At 39.7% G+C, this 17,330-nt stretch overlaps 1 protein-coding gene across 1 annotated transcript; it reads right to left on the reverse strand.

Moving 5' to 3' along the window:
* Positions 1-312: 312 nt before the first annotated feature.
* ABCG5 (ATP binding cassette subfamily G member 5) lies at positions 313-17,209 on the reverse strand. The gene is made up of 13 exons (XM_074579582.1): positions 16,935-17,209; positions 16,282-16,403; positions 15,693-15,829; positions 15,364-15,462; positions 14,212-14,344; positions 12,616-12,755; positions 11,336-11,465; positions 8,486-8,699; positions 8,023-8,228; positions 6,999-7,137; positions 3,451-3,636; positions 1,651-1,763; positions 313-531 (listed from the first exon to the last, which is right to left on the reverse strand). Exons 1-13 carry the CDS (start codon positions 17,054-17,056, stop codon positions 335-337), a joined length of 1,938 nt encoding a protein of 645 aa, XP_074435683.1. The 5' UTR covers positions 17,057-17,209; the 3' UTR covers positions 313-334.
* Between the last annotated feature and the right edge of the window lie 121 nt (positions 17,210-17,330).

Consider the following 17,330-nt stretch of genomic DNA (forward strand, 5'->3'; position numbering starts at 1 on the left):
GTGAAAAAGATTATGGCACCATTGATACATTGTTAAAAATTGACAGCAACAGCTGACTAAATTACATTCAAGAAGTCTTTTAAAACATGTAGTACTGTTGATTGTGGCTGACTTGGGAGCGGGGTGCGAATACCAATAGCAGGAAGATGTTCACACTCGTAAGAGAACATTGTTTTTCAAGATGCAAAACACCCAGTTGGAAACAAACATGGGAAGGTGAACGTGTTTCTATACCTATAATCACTTCAATTCTATCTAAAATCCATCAATTTAAGCCTTCAACCATAATCCAGTTAGAAGTGTATTATTAGACATTGTTAATACGGCTACTTTTTTATTGCCTGCCAATAATTCTCTCTCTTATTTTGAAGCTCAGAATTGCTATAATGGCAAGTCCTGGTAGAAAAGCATAGAGTATTAAGAAATTGATTGTGAACCGGGACAATGCACCAGGGAAGTTTTTTTCAATGAACTGAATGCCATGAGAGAAAACACACGCAGCATTACTGGCAGTGGAACTGTTGGCTCCACCTGTCAAAAGAAAAAGTTCATTTCTTTAGTAGGTGAATCACTAAAATTAAAATTCAGGCTTCAGTATCTAGCTCGTACATTTAATATACCTAGCCTTCACATTATTTAAGGATGAACAATACCCACAGCAGTATTTCCCATCATTTTGGAATAAGAACAGACAAGCCATATGTTTCTGCAGTTAATCTACGCCATATTTTTTTAAGAGAAGACTAAAGGGTCACTAGGAGCTTTCCGTGTTGTTCATGCCACACAAAAGATTTATGTCTTTTCAGACATAGTATCTGGAGGGGCCTCAGGAAGCAAGCTGCCCAATGTGGTAGACTTGCAGTATTTGTTGAGTGCTTCCAAAATTCAAGAAATGGAGACTGTCTGAAGGGCACATTAAAAATCAGCTGGTTTTGCTTACTACCAAAATCACGGATTTGTTGTAATAAAGAGAGACAGGAGAGATGAATGGATAAAGAATATATATAGCCCTGGAGAAGAGCACAGACACCTGGCTACAAAGCCCAAATTATCTTAGTGTGAGTCCAAAGCTGGGAGTTTCACCCCCATGGATGTATGTCAGCTTCTAACCCTGCCAGCCTGACTGATGCTCATGTTTTGCCAGTTAGCTGGCTCCACAGCCTGACAGATCCAAGCTGCTCAGTACGTGCCGTGGTAACATACTGGAACTGAAGCCTGACTTCCAATGAGAGGGAACATCTGGTCAGGTGTTACCTGTCAGTGCTCCCTGCACTGACGTTTGACCTCACGTTGTGCAATTCTATTGATCTTCTGTTTGTGTAATACTGCTCTGATAAGCAAATCACAGGCTGCAAAGTTTACTTTCCAAAATGCCCCCAAAGGGAGGGATAAAAGAACAGATGAAGAAGAGAAAGATAAAAAACTGAAAGAAAGAGAAATGATTGAAAAAAAAAGTCAAACTTTTGTCTAGCTTCCTGATGTGGTGTTAGAAGTCTTTACTAATGAATAAGCTTTTTTTAAACAACTCACAAGTTATCTTTAACTTATCAAGATACTTTTATTGTATGTAGAAGGAAAATAAGAATCAACATATTAAAATTATTTAGAATGGACTTAAAGGCCTTTTATTTCCTTTTTTGGAACACTTACCACATGTGAAGTTTAAGCCATAAAATTCATTGACTATAAGAACCTCACTGCTGTATTTTTGAAAGGTAAGATAACTGAGAATTTTAAAAGGTGTCGGCATTTCTTCGATGGTCCTTAAAGAAACAGAGAAGTGAAATTGGCTTTTGCTACAATTCCAAGGGCTGGTTCTAGCCCAAATTAAAAAAAGCTCTCATCTTTAGTTGCAGCCTGTTACAGTTCTTGGCTGTACCTGTAGGGTTTTCAAATACAAAGTCCATTTTAGTGCTAAATGAGGAGACACCCATGAAGGCTGTCTCTGACTTTGGTACAGTGTCATAAACATTCAGCGGTGACTTCTTTATGGACAGTCACAAATAATTCTATGAAGTTGTTTGCTCTTCACGTTGCAGTGATAAACTGAACATGACAAGACCCAATACAAACCTTAGTTGCAAAAATGTGTTGCTTCCAAAGTAAGAACACCCCTCCCCTGCCCCACTCCATCTTCAAAACCAAAAAAGACTGAATATCAATTTGCCGTAACAATAACAACAACACAAAAATGAAGCAAAGAATAATGAGAAGAGAAACAGAGTATGAATATTTTCAAATAACATTATTCAACAAGACTGGGCAATTTCTGCACCTAAAATACTGCAAGACTTTATAATGAAACAAATGAACAGAAAAAACAGCAACCCAAGTCTCAATACTATTTTTAATATCTTTAATTGCCTGAAACGTGTAATCAAAGAGATTCACAATATTAATTAGCAATGTCTCTACTGTAAAATAAGATTAGAAACCACTCTAATACTTTTAAAAAGTTATCATGAAGGCATTAGACTATGGTAGCGGTAATAATTGTCTTGTGACTATAAGCACACATTTTCCTGAGATTAGGCAGGGACCAAATTTATTAGATATGAACTCAGTTTTATTTGATAAGCAAGTATTAGCTGAGATCTACTTTGAAGAAACAAAGCATCATCAGCTTTGTGAAGACTTATGCTTTTCTTGAGGACAATTCAATGTCATCTTTTGTTAGGCGTACTTCATTTTCATTGGAAAGATCTCAGTTGAGCATATCCTACTTGCTCAACATCTCAAGAAAACTTTTTTGACAATAATTTATGATGATATGTTTCTCAAAAACCAGTAATTTCAGTATTGACAAATACAAGAAGAAAACTGTTCAAAGTTCATGCAGTTACAATGCAAAAACATTTTTTGCACAGTAACAGAGCAAGTGGATCATAATTTTTCCTCATCTTTACTACATGACTTTTTTTCTTTATTATTTTTATGTAGTTCAGTCTGCACAGGCAGAAAAAGGTGTCTGAAAAGTTTACTGGCTAAACCAGAGAATAACACTAATAAGATAGTTGAGAACAACTTTTATTTAAACCCTCATTCCCAGTGTTTAGTTTCTGATAAGTTCTAGATGTTACTAAAAGTTATAGGATTTTATTTTCGTAGGCTCCTTCAATGAGGACAGCATTTCACATCATAATGTTGGCATAAGAAAAACAATTCAGCTGAGCTGATAGATATTAATTGCGCAGTTTTTTCTTCAATTTATTTGCAAAAAGTGAAAAAAAAGTTAAGATAGTTGTTGATATCTAAAGTTATTAAGCATCTGTGTTGTGTCTTTACTACAAGGTCTAACGTGATTAGGTATTTCTACCTCTGAAGGCTAACAGCTGCACTTTCTTTGCATTGCTACCTGTGAATTATTGTGCTTCTGCAATACAGGCTCTTCATGACTCTTCTACAGGCAGATTATTTTAACATTAAAACCATAACAAAATAATTTCCTACCTTACTAGTCCAGTTCCCACTATCACACCTGCGGAATTAAGTAGCACCACTCCACTTTGGACTATATTTGGGTTTTGAACCACGCCAAGTATAACAAGTGTTAGTAGTTCACCAATTATATGAGACGCTAAGACAACAGCAAAGAAAATCCCAAATCTGGAAGCATCAGGATACAGCCCTACAGTCCTGTATAAAAATGAGCAAAAGAGTATTTAAAAAAACAGCGGTTCAGTACTAAACTTGGAACATAGCTTTTAATTTTGTTTTGATTTATTTTTTGCAATTACAGCTCATTAAGTGAACAGTTTATGTCTTAACCCTTAGTATGTTGTTTGGAGCCTTAAAGGACAATCAATATCGTGAGGTAAGTGCAGATATATTAGGTTTTCTCCATCTAGATTAAAGAGTTATGCAAAGATGTAATTGTACTAGAAATCCATGTTCTTTCAAGATAACCACCATGGCTTTTAGAATCCCTTAAACTAACATCCTCCTCCTCTGAGATTCTATGCAGTGGGAGTTATTTACGTAAGTCACATATTTAAAGAACGTCTTTATGCAGATAATTAACAGCTGGAATTTTGCACTTCTGATACTGTGCATGCAAATGTAAAAATGCATATACTCAATTAAATCGAAGGCTAATTGAATTCACCACCCATGTAATTCATCCAAATGCAATTTCCTCTATACTCCTGCACTCTTTAATACAACACGCTGTTTCCAGTTTTTCCTGAGCTCACCTAAGGATCAAAGTCGTTCCCCCCAACCTGTACTAAACATTAAAAAGTTAAGAAAGGCCAGCAATTGCTTGGCAAACTTAATTCAGCCCTGTAGTGTATACGACAGATAACAAAAAATTTTATTTCATGGTGACATACTCCTTTTTCCAAAATACTTTTTACCAAAATTGTCTCACGCTAGGTACAGACTGCATGCTTTGCTGAGCTAACAAGCAGCTATTCAACATTTTATTTCCTTTTTCATTGATCAATGCAAGGCCCTATGTCTTTTTTTTACTCCACCATGTTTGAATATGGTCTTAAAATAGAAGTATTAATTTTCTTTCAGGTTTCCTGTAGCATTATTGCATATAATACCAAAATAATCTCTATTATAAACAGAGGGCTGAACATTGACTCTTCAAGTATTAAACATTCAACAAGCTAGCAGGTGTCTAACAACTGTTAATCACAGAATGGTGCAGAAGGAACAGCTCTCTGAAGTCCTAGCATAAAAATATCACCTTCTCTGAGGTGCCCTAATACTTTACAGAGAGCTATGTAGATACAAACTACTACGGCTGTAGTAAATCTGGGGTAGGAATAGAAAGAGAAGAAAAAGAGAAGGGGAAAAAAAACAACTCAGAAGAGAGACTATTGCAACAATTGAATGGTAGGATAATATAAACTGTTAGAACATTTTCCAGGATTACCTTTTAACGAGGAAAATCTGCATAAACAGGGTATATTTACTTGATTGCAAAAGTGGCTGTATTTGTTCTTGGCCAGAACTGCCTTGTTTCTGAACAAGTAAGAGTTTGGATCTGTCTGACCCTACAAACACACACTCTGAGAGAAATGGCTTGTAAGAAGTTACACCAGGGTCTATCAAAGCCTCTCCAAAAGTTAGTCCATCCAGAAAAGTTTAGTCCTGCACAGATACAATCTTCAAAATTTCATAGAGGAACTCCTTGCCCTAAGAAGTCTAAGGGCACTATGAAATCACTGACGGCTTCCAGACAACCACAAGACAGCAAAGATATGCAGAGTCTAATATCTGTAAATATTACCCATTAACCAGCACGCACTCTTTATTGTTGATTGTGTTTGAAGCTGCTAAAGCATAAGGGCAAAGTCTCTGCCCATACAAATTTCCTGTTCACTAAGGAGTGACAGGCAGTGGCTCATGATCTTCAAGAGCTCGACAGACTTTCCCTCATTCAACCTGAAAAGCTGCTTTCCAAACGGCTGCCTTCTCAGCAACCAGCTCACTAGCAAGCAGAAATGGAAGGGCTCTGGTGAGCACAGTGCATCCTCTAAACGCTTAGAGGGAAGAGGGGTAATTTCTGTTTGTCTGTGAAAAAGAACTTCTAAGGGAGCACTGCCTGAAGCAGGCAGCACTGGCAGCTTGCAGAAATAAAAGCTCAGGTAGCTAAGGGGACACAGAGAAAGACGGCCTTGCTTGAACAAAACTGCTTCTTTTAATATCAGCACCAAACTACAAAAGCACCAAACCGTGCACGCAAGTCCTCACATCTGGAGGAGCAGAAATCTCTCTCTCAGGGCTTTTGTCTTTTCATCTAGGAGCTGACAGTTACTGAGATCTCAAATGGAAAGAACTAGGTAAATGCTGAACATTTCCCCTCATTACCTACTACAGGCCAGGAGAAAGAAGAAAGCAGCAATATTTTTCCTGGGATTTTCTAGATGGGAAAACAGCTATTACAAAATTCCCATGGCAGGCTAGCTCCCTGTGCAGAAGCTCTTACTCTGTAGTCCAAGCGATTTGGTGCAGTTTTACTCCACCATTTTCAAGCTGCCCAAGGGCATATTATTACAGAGTAAGAGCACTAACATGCTCACCTACCGCACAATAGCTCCCATACTTTATGTCTTTTACAAAGGTCTATCCACTTACCATTTCTCAACAGCTAACCAGAGAACCTTCATCCAGGACACAAACTAAGCCAGCTATTCATTTGTACGCATTTTACTATAGACTGCCATCTGATTGCAACTTTATTATCAACTGTCACAGGAAAACAAAAATTAACTTTAGTGCACTACACACCTCTCCTTTCATAATTAGGAAAACAAACAAACAAAAAAAACACAACAGAAAAAGAGTGAAGGACAGAAATTGGTCCTTGTTGCTTTGCTATTATCTTACATAAACAGCCATGGTCTCGGTTGAAGATGAGAAATCAATGGAACAGAGAGGAAAAGCAGGCCTGTGTGACAGATAAGGCAATGACCAGATGAAATATTTCATCATCCCATTCTGAGGTACTACTTCACAATGATGTGAGGAAATGAATGTTTTGGGGGTGAAAAAGCAAGCTTTACCCTTTCTCCCGCTAGCAGAAATCCACTTTTGTGCCTTTCTCTGGAGAGTGGAAGAGAGAGATCCAGCCTCATCACTTCCATATGCTGTAGCTGAACCCCAAATATCCCAGGAAATATGAAGCTTTATTACTGTCACTTACCTACTGTTGTCTTTCTCACTTTGTTTCCTCTTATTTCCTATATTTCTAAATGTAATGTAAAATGACACTTCCTGCTTTCGGTATGACACAAGAACTATACATGTCCCAGGCCCATTAAAACTTCCCAAGTTGCCTAGAGAACTGGTAACTTACTCAGTAGGTGTTTTAACACTGCCCGAAAGCGAAGGGTTAAAATTGCATCATCTTCCCTTAAGCTTTCTCTGTAATCAGTCTGAGAGACAACAGCGGGAAGACACACCAAGAGGCCTGATGCTGACATGGGAATTGAGACTGATAACAAAAAGAAGATAACAATCCAATGGATGGTACAAATGCTTACCAGTATATGAAGGTGCTGAAAATTGCCACGCTGATGACACTGAAGGGCAGGAAATGTACTATATAAGCTAAAAGCATTTGCCACTTCTTGTACAAGCCATCTTTACTTTCTTGGTCACTGATGGCACGTAAAGGCGAGACTGGATTAAACATACAAGAAATAAATTAAATCACCATTGAATAAAGAGACCAAGACTTGTTGCTAGCAAAAATGACCTGAAGCACAGAGGCAACTTTGAGAATATATCAGCAACATTCTGTATGAACCAGTTTGATCACTTTTTCTCCCACTATAAATGCAGATTGCAAAATTTGGTAAACTTAATGAAAGGGGCCTAACTAGGCAGCGTGCAGGACAGCCTCTCTTTTTGCAGATAGAAATTAAAGATATGAAAAAACCGCAGTCACTGCATAATCTCTTGAGGTGCTCTGATCTCAAGGTGATGACAGCAGTGTATGTTTCCTGCATGAGCAGAACAGTTTTTAGGGCTGTAATAGAAACTATGATTGGTCTTAGTATGGCAGCTGTAAGAGAAACACCCTCTAAGAAAAATGTAATCATCTCATAATACTCTTAAATCTAATTATGCTTAATTGTTGTCAAAGCTGTTTTGTGCTCCTATCCTTTCCATGTGTTTGGTTTTGATCTCAGTTAGGATGTTAACTACAGACCTAGACTTTGTCCTGCCTTTACACTGCTACATGTGGGCAAGTTAAGGACTCCTACACAGTTCAGAATAAAAGCTCCATACACCGGCCAGCTGCGAAAGGGGGAGACAGGGATCAGGGCATATTCCTTCATTAAGTACAGTGAACCCGGAGCCCTTCTGATGGGCTAATCTTTTTCTGTGCTGCGAATCTTCCTGTTGCTTCGCCTTTGAATTTTGTGCTTCTATATCAGCTCTGATGTTATCTAAAACTGTTAAGATCCTTTAAATGACTACCTTCAAAAAAGACTTTTTCTTATTTACAAAGTAGTGGCAGCAATACCTGCCTGCTGCACATAATACAGGACAGAAACTCACAAAGGGCAATGGCATTGAGCATCCCTGTGTAGGGGGGGGCACTCACGCACTGGTAGACAAGCCCCACACGGTCCTGCACAGCTCCTTTTTCCAGGTCATTCCTTAGTCTAAGAAGGAAAAATGCTACAAACAAGCCAAATAACAGATTCTGGAGGAGGCGCATGATGATGCCCATCTTATCTCTGGAGAAATTTCTTGTTGTCCTCCTGATAATGAAACAAAACAATAACAATATACTTGTTAGCTACGACTGACCACGTATTGGTAGGGTATTTAGCTTTGAACAAATCTTACACGCACAATGTCCATAAGGAGGAAATATTAAAAAAAGATAGTGATAAGTACAGTGGTATACCAAAAAACCAAGAAAGCGCATTTACATATATGGGGGGGAAAACCTGAGAGATTAGTGGATAAGAAAAAAAAAATCCTTAAAAAAAGAAAAAGAAAAAAAGAGTCTTACCGTAAAAGAATCCATAATTTGTAAAAGGCACTGGGTGAGTCTTTGTTTTTGAACGGTATTGGTGGCAGCTCTTTCATACACTTTGTTCTTTCAATGACTGCCAGTACTTTGCTAAAGATCTCCGAGTTTTTGTAGGCTGATACAATTATCTGAACCCTACTGTAGGTTTCAAGTTCACGTTCCTTGCTTCGGGTGTCCACAGATGTCAGATCCACTGTAAATTTACAAAGTGTTTACCATATATTCAATCACTTTCCCTTCTTACGTCTTCCCCTCCTTGCAAGTAACCTTTCCCTGTCTCTATCCTAAAATATGCAAAGAAGAAAAAGGTCCACTGAAAGTATTCGAGGTTTCTTTTACTCTTCCCTTCTGTTAGAAGCAGCATGTAGTGCTGTAGACCCTGAAGTTCGAGTCCTTTATCTGGAAATGCAAGGACTGAGTGGTGCGCTGGTCAGACCTTCAGCGTTCTGCTTGCACAGCACAGAGCTGGGCCCCTGGTGAAGTGCTACTGCTGCCAAGAGCAAGACAGAGCACCAGCTGAGGATGAACATTGACAAGGATGAAGAGATCGCTTTATGGTCACATGTTTCTCAGGTTTTCAGGTAAATACTCAGACACAGCTCCCTGATTCTCCCTTGTCCTCTGCCTGCTCCTCCATAACCATGGAGCTTCATTTTTCCGTTAGTCTGAGCTCATGCTGCAGAGACACCGCTCCTCTCTACTTAAGCTGTTACTGCATTGTTGCACTGGGTTTCACCCACCTACTTCTCAGACACACTTCTGCTTTAACGTCAAGTTAGAGGATGTTCAGCAGGCCAAATTTCCCTAGCAGGCAGAAAACATTACTTACTGCTGTGGAACTTATGAAAGGTAAATACTTCACAGAATTAACGTTCCTTTCTAATAAATCCACCTATAACTGACCTATTCCTGACACCACCAGTTCTTTTATTGGCAGATGGGAACTTTGTGTGTGCTATTTGTACAACTCATAAGGATTCACGAATAATGCTAATTAGACTTTTCCCTTTTCCCTAATAGCAAGGAATTATCTAAGGTTTCAAAAACTAGATCGTTGTTCTCAGGAATAGCTGTTCTTACAGATTTTTATATTACTTTTCGACATCTGATAAGATGTCTTTATCAGTTATTTATTCCTAAGGTCCCTATCATTCTTAGATTTCAGTTTTACGATGTTATATTCAACTTCAAAATACAAATTAAACATGAGAAAAGGGGTCCTTGCCCAAGATTCTTAGTTTGTCCTCAAAACCTGAATTAAGCTTATGAATACTTCCCCAGTGTGCTGAAAACTGGAATTCAGCAGAATTGTCTTTAATGGTAAACACATCCAAAATGAGGTCTTCACTTTTGTAAATATGTAAAACAACTGAAACACAGACACACTTTTTAAAACTTGGCCAGTGTGACTTGCTGGAAGTCACACAGGAAATAAATGGCAACCATGTGTGTTTTAAAAAAATGGTAACACCGACTAATAGATAGACCAACCAACTAGCTAATGCCTACCATGCATTTCTACTTTTTTTTCTTTATAAACACAACATGTGACATTTCAATAACATAATCCACACAATACATAGGATCTAGTTTCCTCTGCTGTTGGTGTAAATGATAGCAGAATCTGTCCCTTCATTCACATCATTAAATCACACAAAAAATATAAACTACCAATTTTCCATAGACTAAATATTCTGATGATTCTTTGCTCTAAACTGTATTTTTTCCTTTTCTTGTCACATTCAAAGGTTGACATTTGAAGAATGCAGCACTCTCTTTACCAAGCTTTTTAAAAAGGAGGTCTAAATCTCAAATCATCTATGCTTTTCAAGACTATTCAAATTCATAAAGGCAAAATTATCCTCACTGTCACACCAGTATTTTCAGCTTCATCCCATTCCAGCTTCGTGTCAACAACAGTCCTCTCTTCCCTCTGAGTTTAGGATGCCATCTAGACAATAGAAAAACACTGCCTCCTCTGAACGTGCCATGTTTCTGAATACAGCATTTTGGATTGGTCAGATTCCCTGGTTAATGCTCAGCTACTATCATCAGAAATCAGCCCACGTACTAGATTAAAAAAAGATAGTTAGATAGATATACAGACACACTTACGTATGTACACGTATACACACACAAACACATACATGTGTTCTTCAAACACGTGTCTGCATGGATCAGGTACACACATGCCCTGCAGCAAAACCAAGCCTCATTTCCAAAATCTCATGCTGATACTTTTTTTCATCCTGAATTTGTAAAACAGGACTCTTCAGCTTTTGCTAACAGCTTGCTATCATCACCTCGTGAAGCATTGATATGTTCTGCTCCAGTAGCTCACCCTGGTATTAGCAACCCCCCAAAGTTTGGGAAACCTAAAACTCAGTATCTCTGGAAATTGATGCCTCATTCACCCCATATTTATTCTACATCCTTCCCTCCAGGCAACAACTGTCTTCAGTTGCTTGGCAGCACAGAGTCCATAAGAACACAGGACTTTCCACAGTTTTGGAATCAAATTGATTTTCCAACGTCCAGCCACAGGGAGATGCCACTAGGAATCCAGAGGTTGCATGAAGTTGAAATTCCTGTTTTATTGGTAGTCTACTCCTTTCTGATGTGTTTCAAACCTACTGCAAACTTTTGCTGTTTTACGGACTCAGTGAAGATTACACGGGCCCAGCCCTCGCTTTTCTCTGAGCTGAGAATAATTACAAAGTTGGGGAAGAATTCAAACACATTTCTATCTCTCGAAAAACTTGGGGAAGAAACCAACTTGTTTGTTTAAGGAAACCCATATTTTTACTGAAACAACTTGGACAAACTTACCATAGAAGTCAAAAGGGTTTGATTGCTCAGGACAAGAATAGCCGCAGTCACTAAAAAATGTGATCATTTCCATAGGGTTCCCACAGAAAACCATTTCTCCAAAGCTCATGATGGCTATTTTGTCAAATAACTGTTGGGAGCAAATTAATATATTAGCAATACATACCTAGAAGCAGCACATTAATTCTCGAGTACAGCTACTGTCTCGATAATAAAAATGCTTTGACAGGAAAAATAGTTTTGACACATTCAAACTTCCTTAGTATATTTCTGTCAAAGGACATTTGTCCTTTCTATCACACCCCTTGGTGGTTACACAAGATGAAACGTTTGTAAGCTCTTAAAACTAGTGGTTCCCAAAGCTGTCAGAGCCGGCAGCATACAGAAGTAATCCACAAACAGAAATGGGAGCTGTGAACTTCTGACTTCACTTCTAATGCATCTTCACTTACTGACTGACTTCCTTTGGCACATAATAGCCCCAGCCTGTAAAATCCCCAAATTCTTGGGAAGATTACCCTGAAGTGCTTAAGGACTTTAACAGCATGGCTCTTTGGGTGAACATTTGCCAGGGCAGGGTTCCCACCAGCTATGATCAATCCATATTCCCGAGGCACCAGGACTGCTTTCAGTCCCGAAAAGCACTGTGGCTCCCTTCTGGCTTCATGACCACTTACACTCAATTCGGTCAGCCAGGGAAGAGGTGCCTTGCGTTCACGTGGTGGGTGGTGGATGTGTCAGAAGAGCAAAGTGCAAAATAGCTATGGGAAAGGAGAAGCACTCTCCAAGCCCGGCAAGGCAGGCATACCCTACCACATGACCAAGGTGTACCCACACCACTTGACACAAAGAAGAAAAAATAAGATTTTTTTTTTTTCTTTCCATTCCAAATCATGGTTTTATCTGTCTCAAGTTGCAAGTGTTACTGAAATATGTATATGTAAAGATAAACAAAGAGCTAGTTTTTTTACAGTGCCTGCACACATGGGGGATTTACATGGCTTCTCCCAGGGTTTTTGACTTGGGTAGCTACATACCACAAAGGTTAGGCACACAGTCAGTGTGCATGCTATTTTCACAGGGCAGTATGTATCTCAAAGTGTCCTGTGGCGGGCAGACGATCAGAGCTGTAAAGTTCAAGACAAGCCTGTATTTATGCAGAGGGGGAAGAAGAGAGCCTTTTAAGACAACTGTACTGGATCTTGTACTTTTATCCTGAAGAGAACCTAGGTACTAAAAAGCCTGGTAAAAAAAGCAAATAGTGAGTAGGTATCATTTACCCTGAAGAATTCTGAGCGAGGCTGATGAATTGTAATAATCACAATCCTGTCTCTGTGTGCAAGCTCTGAGAGAAGCGAAACAATCTGGTTTGCAGTCAGGCAGTCCAGCCCTGTTGTTGGTTCATCGAGAAGCATAACCTCTGTGAAATGACAAGGAATAGCATTAAAACTCGGGTAAATGGAGGGCAAATGTTATAGCTTCTGCCTCTGAAGCTAATTTGGCAAATGTTATAGCTTCTGCCTCTGAAGCTAATTTGGCAAATAGTATAGAAATTACTTTACATGTGAAGTTCCATGTGTAAAGCGGAGTATGCATAGATATTGCCATGATGTGATCTTTCATTTTTAGTTAGCTGCAGTGGTTCAGTTTCAATGACTAAGAATAAGGACAAAACAAACTACTGCAGGATCAGGGCATAAGCATTTTTTTCTCACTTCAGGTGAAATCTGAAAATTACCAAAATAGATTTGATGTACACATCAGCTTCTAAGAACAGTAATGATAAATTTCAGCATGTATATGGATGTAAATATAATTGCCATAATTAGCTAGACATTATAATCTGAATTAAATCTATATATACACACAGAATTTGTTATGAACTAATTAAGAGTTGTTAAAATACAGTATATATAATTCCATAGATGAGAGAGGTGGGTTTTTTTTACTGTATTTTCTTCATTATTTTATTGCACAAGGAAGGGTAAATGATACAGTCAAATCCATTATTTTTACATAGATGAGACATAGCGGAGAAGAGAGCAGTTCAACCTTGATCAGGATAAGGGGGGGAGGAGAGCTTTCTCTATATGTTTATCTACACAGAATTACTATAGTGTTTACTATAGAGTTTCAGAATTACTGTAATGTTTACCATAGAGTTTAGTGAACTTACTGAGCAATAACTACACCCAGCGAACTCTCCAGGAGTCACCAGTAGCAGTGATAAACTTCACTTTGCTATTTACTTTACCTTCCTGCCTGGTATGCGGTCCTAGCACATCTGCACCGCTGAGGACTCCAGAATCCAATAAATGCATTCTATCCATTCACTCCATAGGATTCTGGCCCCTTTAAAAAACTGTCTCAAAACTGACAAAATTTATAGTGCTGTTTCCCATGGCTAATCCTTCTAGTTACTCTGCTTTGATTTTCTTTCATCAGAATTTTTTTTTGCTCTGGAACGTACGTGGTGCTCTCACATACATGGCTCAATGGCAGCTATCCCACTACAAGGCTCAATGCTTGCATATGTATGGCTTTAATGTGCTCAAAAAACTATAAATTAATGTGCCACAACCAACATTTCATACACAGGAAGGGCGAGCCCAGAAAGACTTAAAATGGATAAATGCAAGTCTAAACCGATGTTCAGTCCCTAAGATTTTAAAATTGCCTACTTTCCAAGATCAACTAATAGATTAATGGCAGACCTGAGTTACCGCTCATCCTCTTCTGTCATTACTAGACTAGCTTTTGCTGAATTACAGAATATAAATACTTTTGTATTTTAAAGTGGTTTATGGAGGCCCATGGTAGGAGTGCGAAGTGACACTGCTTTGTTTTATTTTGAAAATCCATGCAGTGGTACTTACTAGGGTCTTGTAATAGCTGAGCTGCAATTGAAACACGACGCCTCTCACCCCCAGAAATTCCTACAAAAATGCGGCTTCCAATGATTTTGTCAGCAATGTGGCTGAGACTCAGCTCAGCCATAACCGCATCTACCTGAAAAATAATTACAGTTTAGAAAGACTAAACACAGTCCAACTCAGATACGTGTGTACAAAATGAAAAAAATCAAAGAAAAAAACCACATAATTTTAAGCTATGGCTTTCCCTATATGATGCTTGCATCCATTCTAATTGGAAGGTATCTGGTTTCATTTCTATTTGATTATTTTTAATATATTATTTCAATTATTATTTTTTAAATTTTATTTTCATGTATTCTGAAACAAGTACAATTTTAGATTTGACATTAAGAGATGAAGAGCTCAGAGACAAGACTAGAAGTTAAGGTATGAAGCATAATGTGCTGGTCTGGCTTACAAAATAAGGGAGCAGAAAGGCACATAAATTCTGGGGAAGTATGAAATACTGAGTGGAAGGCAGGTGAAGAGAGAAGGCAGGTGAAGAGAGAAGGCAGGTGAAGAGAGAAGGCAGGTGAAGAGAGAAGGCAGGGAGCAAGTGGCCTTTGATCAGGAATATCCAATTTTTACTCTCAACAGAGGCCAAAAAGAGTCCTTTAATAGACTTGAAACACATCTATTTTGTCAAGAATAGAGCTTGTAGGGGGCTTATTAGACCAGTGCTTTTTGGAGCTGTTTCGGTTAGTGAGAGACATCCTACAGGAGCCAGAGTAGTGTCAAAGTCACCTCTGCTGTCCAGGAGGCTTGACAGCAGACATAGCCCTAAACACCCCAGAGAACTGGGTTTCCCAGCTGGGGAAGGGGAACTGACCTTGATACCAACAGCAGCATCTCCTGCAGCAGTAACTGCTGCAGCTTTGGGCGGGAGAGTTTTGTCCCAGCATAATGGTGATTCCCTGGGGCATCAGCACAAGCCCCTTGCAGAGGTGGGGAGCACCAGGGAGCTCAGCAGAAGGATTTATCCCCATTTGCAGAATGAGGCAGATTACAAGACCTTATAAATGTAAAACACAGCCATGGATGGAAAGTGCTGCTGGCGAAAGCATTACATGACATCACGTCTGCCTTTCTGGTGGAAGACGATAAAATACAGACCTTCTTTTTGATGATGTCGTTGGAGCATTTCTGTAGAGTTAGCAAAGCAGTGTAGGTCAAAGACTCTTGTATGGTAAGGAAGCTTAACAAAGTGTCACTCTAGTAAAAGAAAAAAAGTGAAGAGGAAGAAGCAGTTAGCAGTTAGTCCTTTAGTAATGAAGATCTTGCCCCTGCTTGCACCCTTAATTCAGTCATACAATTTATTAACTGCTTTGTACCAAATTTACTAGGAAAATCACAGTCAGATTAGATTACTCCATTACACTAGCAACTTTACTATCTTTACATGAGAGGAAGCACAGTGCACAGAAATAAATGTAGAAAATAACCTGTGGCACATAGGAGAAGCAATCTCTAAACTGTTCCCTCTTCAGCTGACGCCCATTCACGTACACTTCACCAAAGAAGTTGTTTTTATCTCCCAGTCTTCCTGATACTGCATCCAGAAGCGTTGTTTTCCCAGATCCTGTCAAACAAAAGAAATTAATCCTGTGATGAGATTAATTTTATGATTTCAAGAGTTGTAGCCTCACTTGGATGGAGATGCATGAAAAGAAGAAAGTGCTTTTTTTCTCAATAACATTAAAATAATAGGTCCTGAAAATGCAGCTAGTTAAGGGGAAGTAAATGGGAAACCTAGAATGTGTGTAAATTAGCATGTAATTCATACAAATTCACACTTCATAGTGAAACATTTGTGTCTGGAAGTAACCTTTTCCTTTACTGAAGTTATAATTGTTAGTTAGATGACAGAATATTGAACTCTGAAAACCAAGCACCAGAGTTTTGCAAAGCAGAGGTTAAAACCAGCTACAATTTCATTATTTAAATCACAGATCTCAGTCACATTCATACCACTGTGGAAGTCTCTGGTATTAACTCCAACCATATATCTTTTAAAGTACTGGAACAACTTACCAGAATTTCCTAAAATCCCCATAATCTGGCCACTCTCTATGTGAAATGAAACATCCTTAAGTATTTGCCGGGTCCATTTTTTATGATATAAAGAAACATTCCACCATGGGCCAACACGCTCTCTTGGAAAACAAACACCAAAAAAAAAGATGAAACAGAGAAGATTTACATTTTTTGCATAAAGCAAGTGAATGGTTTATAGCTATCTGCATGTGGGATGGGAGCCTGCAAGGATTTTACAGTGTTAGGGGTTAAAAAAAAAACCCCAAAAAACTCTTTCCTCCCTTCCCCAACCCCCCCTCCACCCCGGCTTTAACTTTTTAACTTCAGTATTATCTGGAAGGTACGGATTTTTCAGAATGACTGCTAGGAGGCACAATCTTTGGAGATCTCTAAAGTGTCTCCTTCAGAGATGCGAAGAAGAACTGGTGAAGCCTCTGGAGGACTGACCGGCTCTGCCTCCCTCAAGCCGCGTACTCTACCCCTGTGGCAGGTGGCCCAGTGCCATGAGGTGGGCGGCCTGGACAATGTCCCTCCTTCTTTACTGGACCGAATCCACATCCCGCCGGTCCCAGCCCCTCTCCCCTCGGTCCCTGGGGTCAGGAGCAGTTCGCGGCGGCCAGCGTCCCGTCATGCCGCTTTCCCAGCCCTACCTGACGGTGTAGGAGACGCCCTGGACACTGATGCTGTCGGAGGGCTGTGCCAGGGCCTTCGCCTCGCCTGTCTGCCCACCGCCGCTGCTCCTCTCCAGGGTGGGAGACCCTCTGCCCGACATCCTTGGGTGCTGGGACTCCGCGGGCTCCTTCCCTCCCTCACGCTGCTGGCCAGGTGCCCGACGTTGCCACCACCATGCCTTGTGCCACCACCGTGCCCGGCACCGGGCAGGGGCAGCTCCCCGCTGTCGCCGGGCCGGAGCAGGTCACTGCCCTCAGCGCTGGCCACCCGGGGAAGCGCCTGAAGGAAAATAGAGGGGCACTCAGTTCTTTCTTTTTCCTGAGAACAACTGATAGGCGATTAGCTGAAGCCGCTATCTGATGTACCTTTAGCCC

This window comes from Larus michahellis, chromosome 3, assembly GCF_964199755.1.
Source record: "Larus michahellis chromosome 3, bLarMic1.1, whole genome shotgun sequence".
Taxonomy (NCBI): Eukaryota; Metazoa; Chordata; class Aves; order Charadriiformes; family Laridae; genus Larus; species Larus michahellis.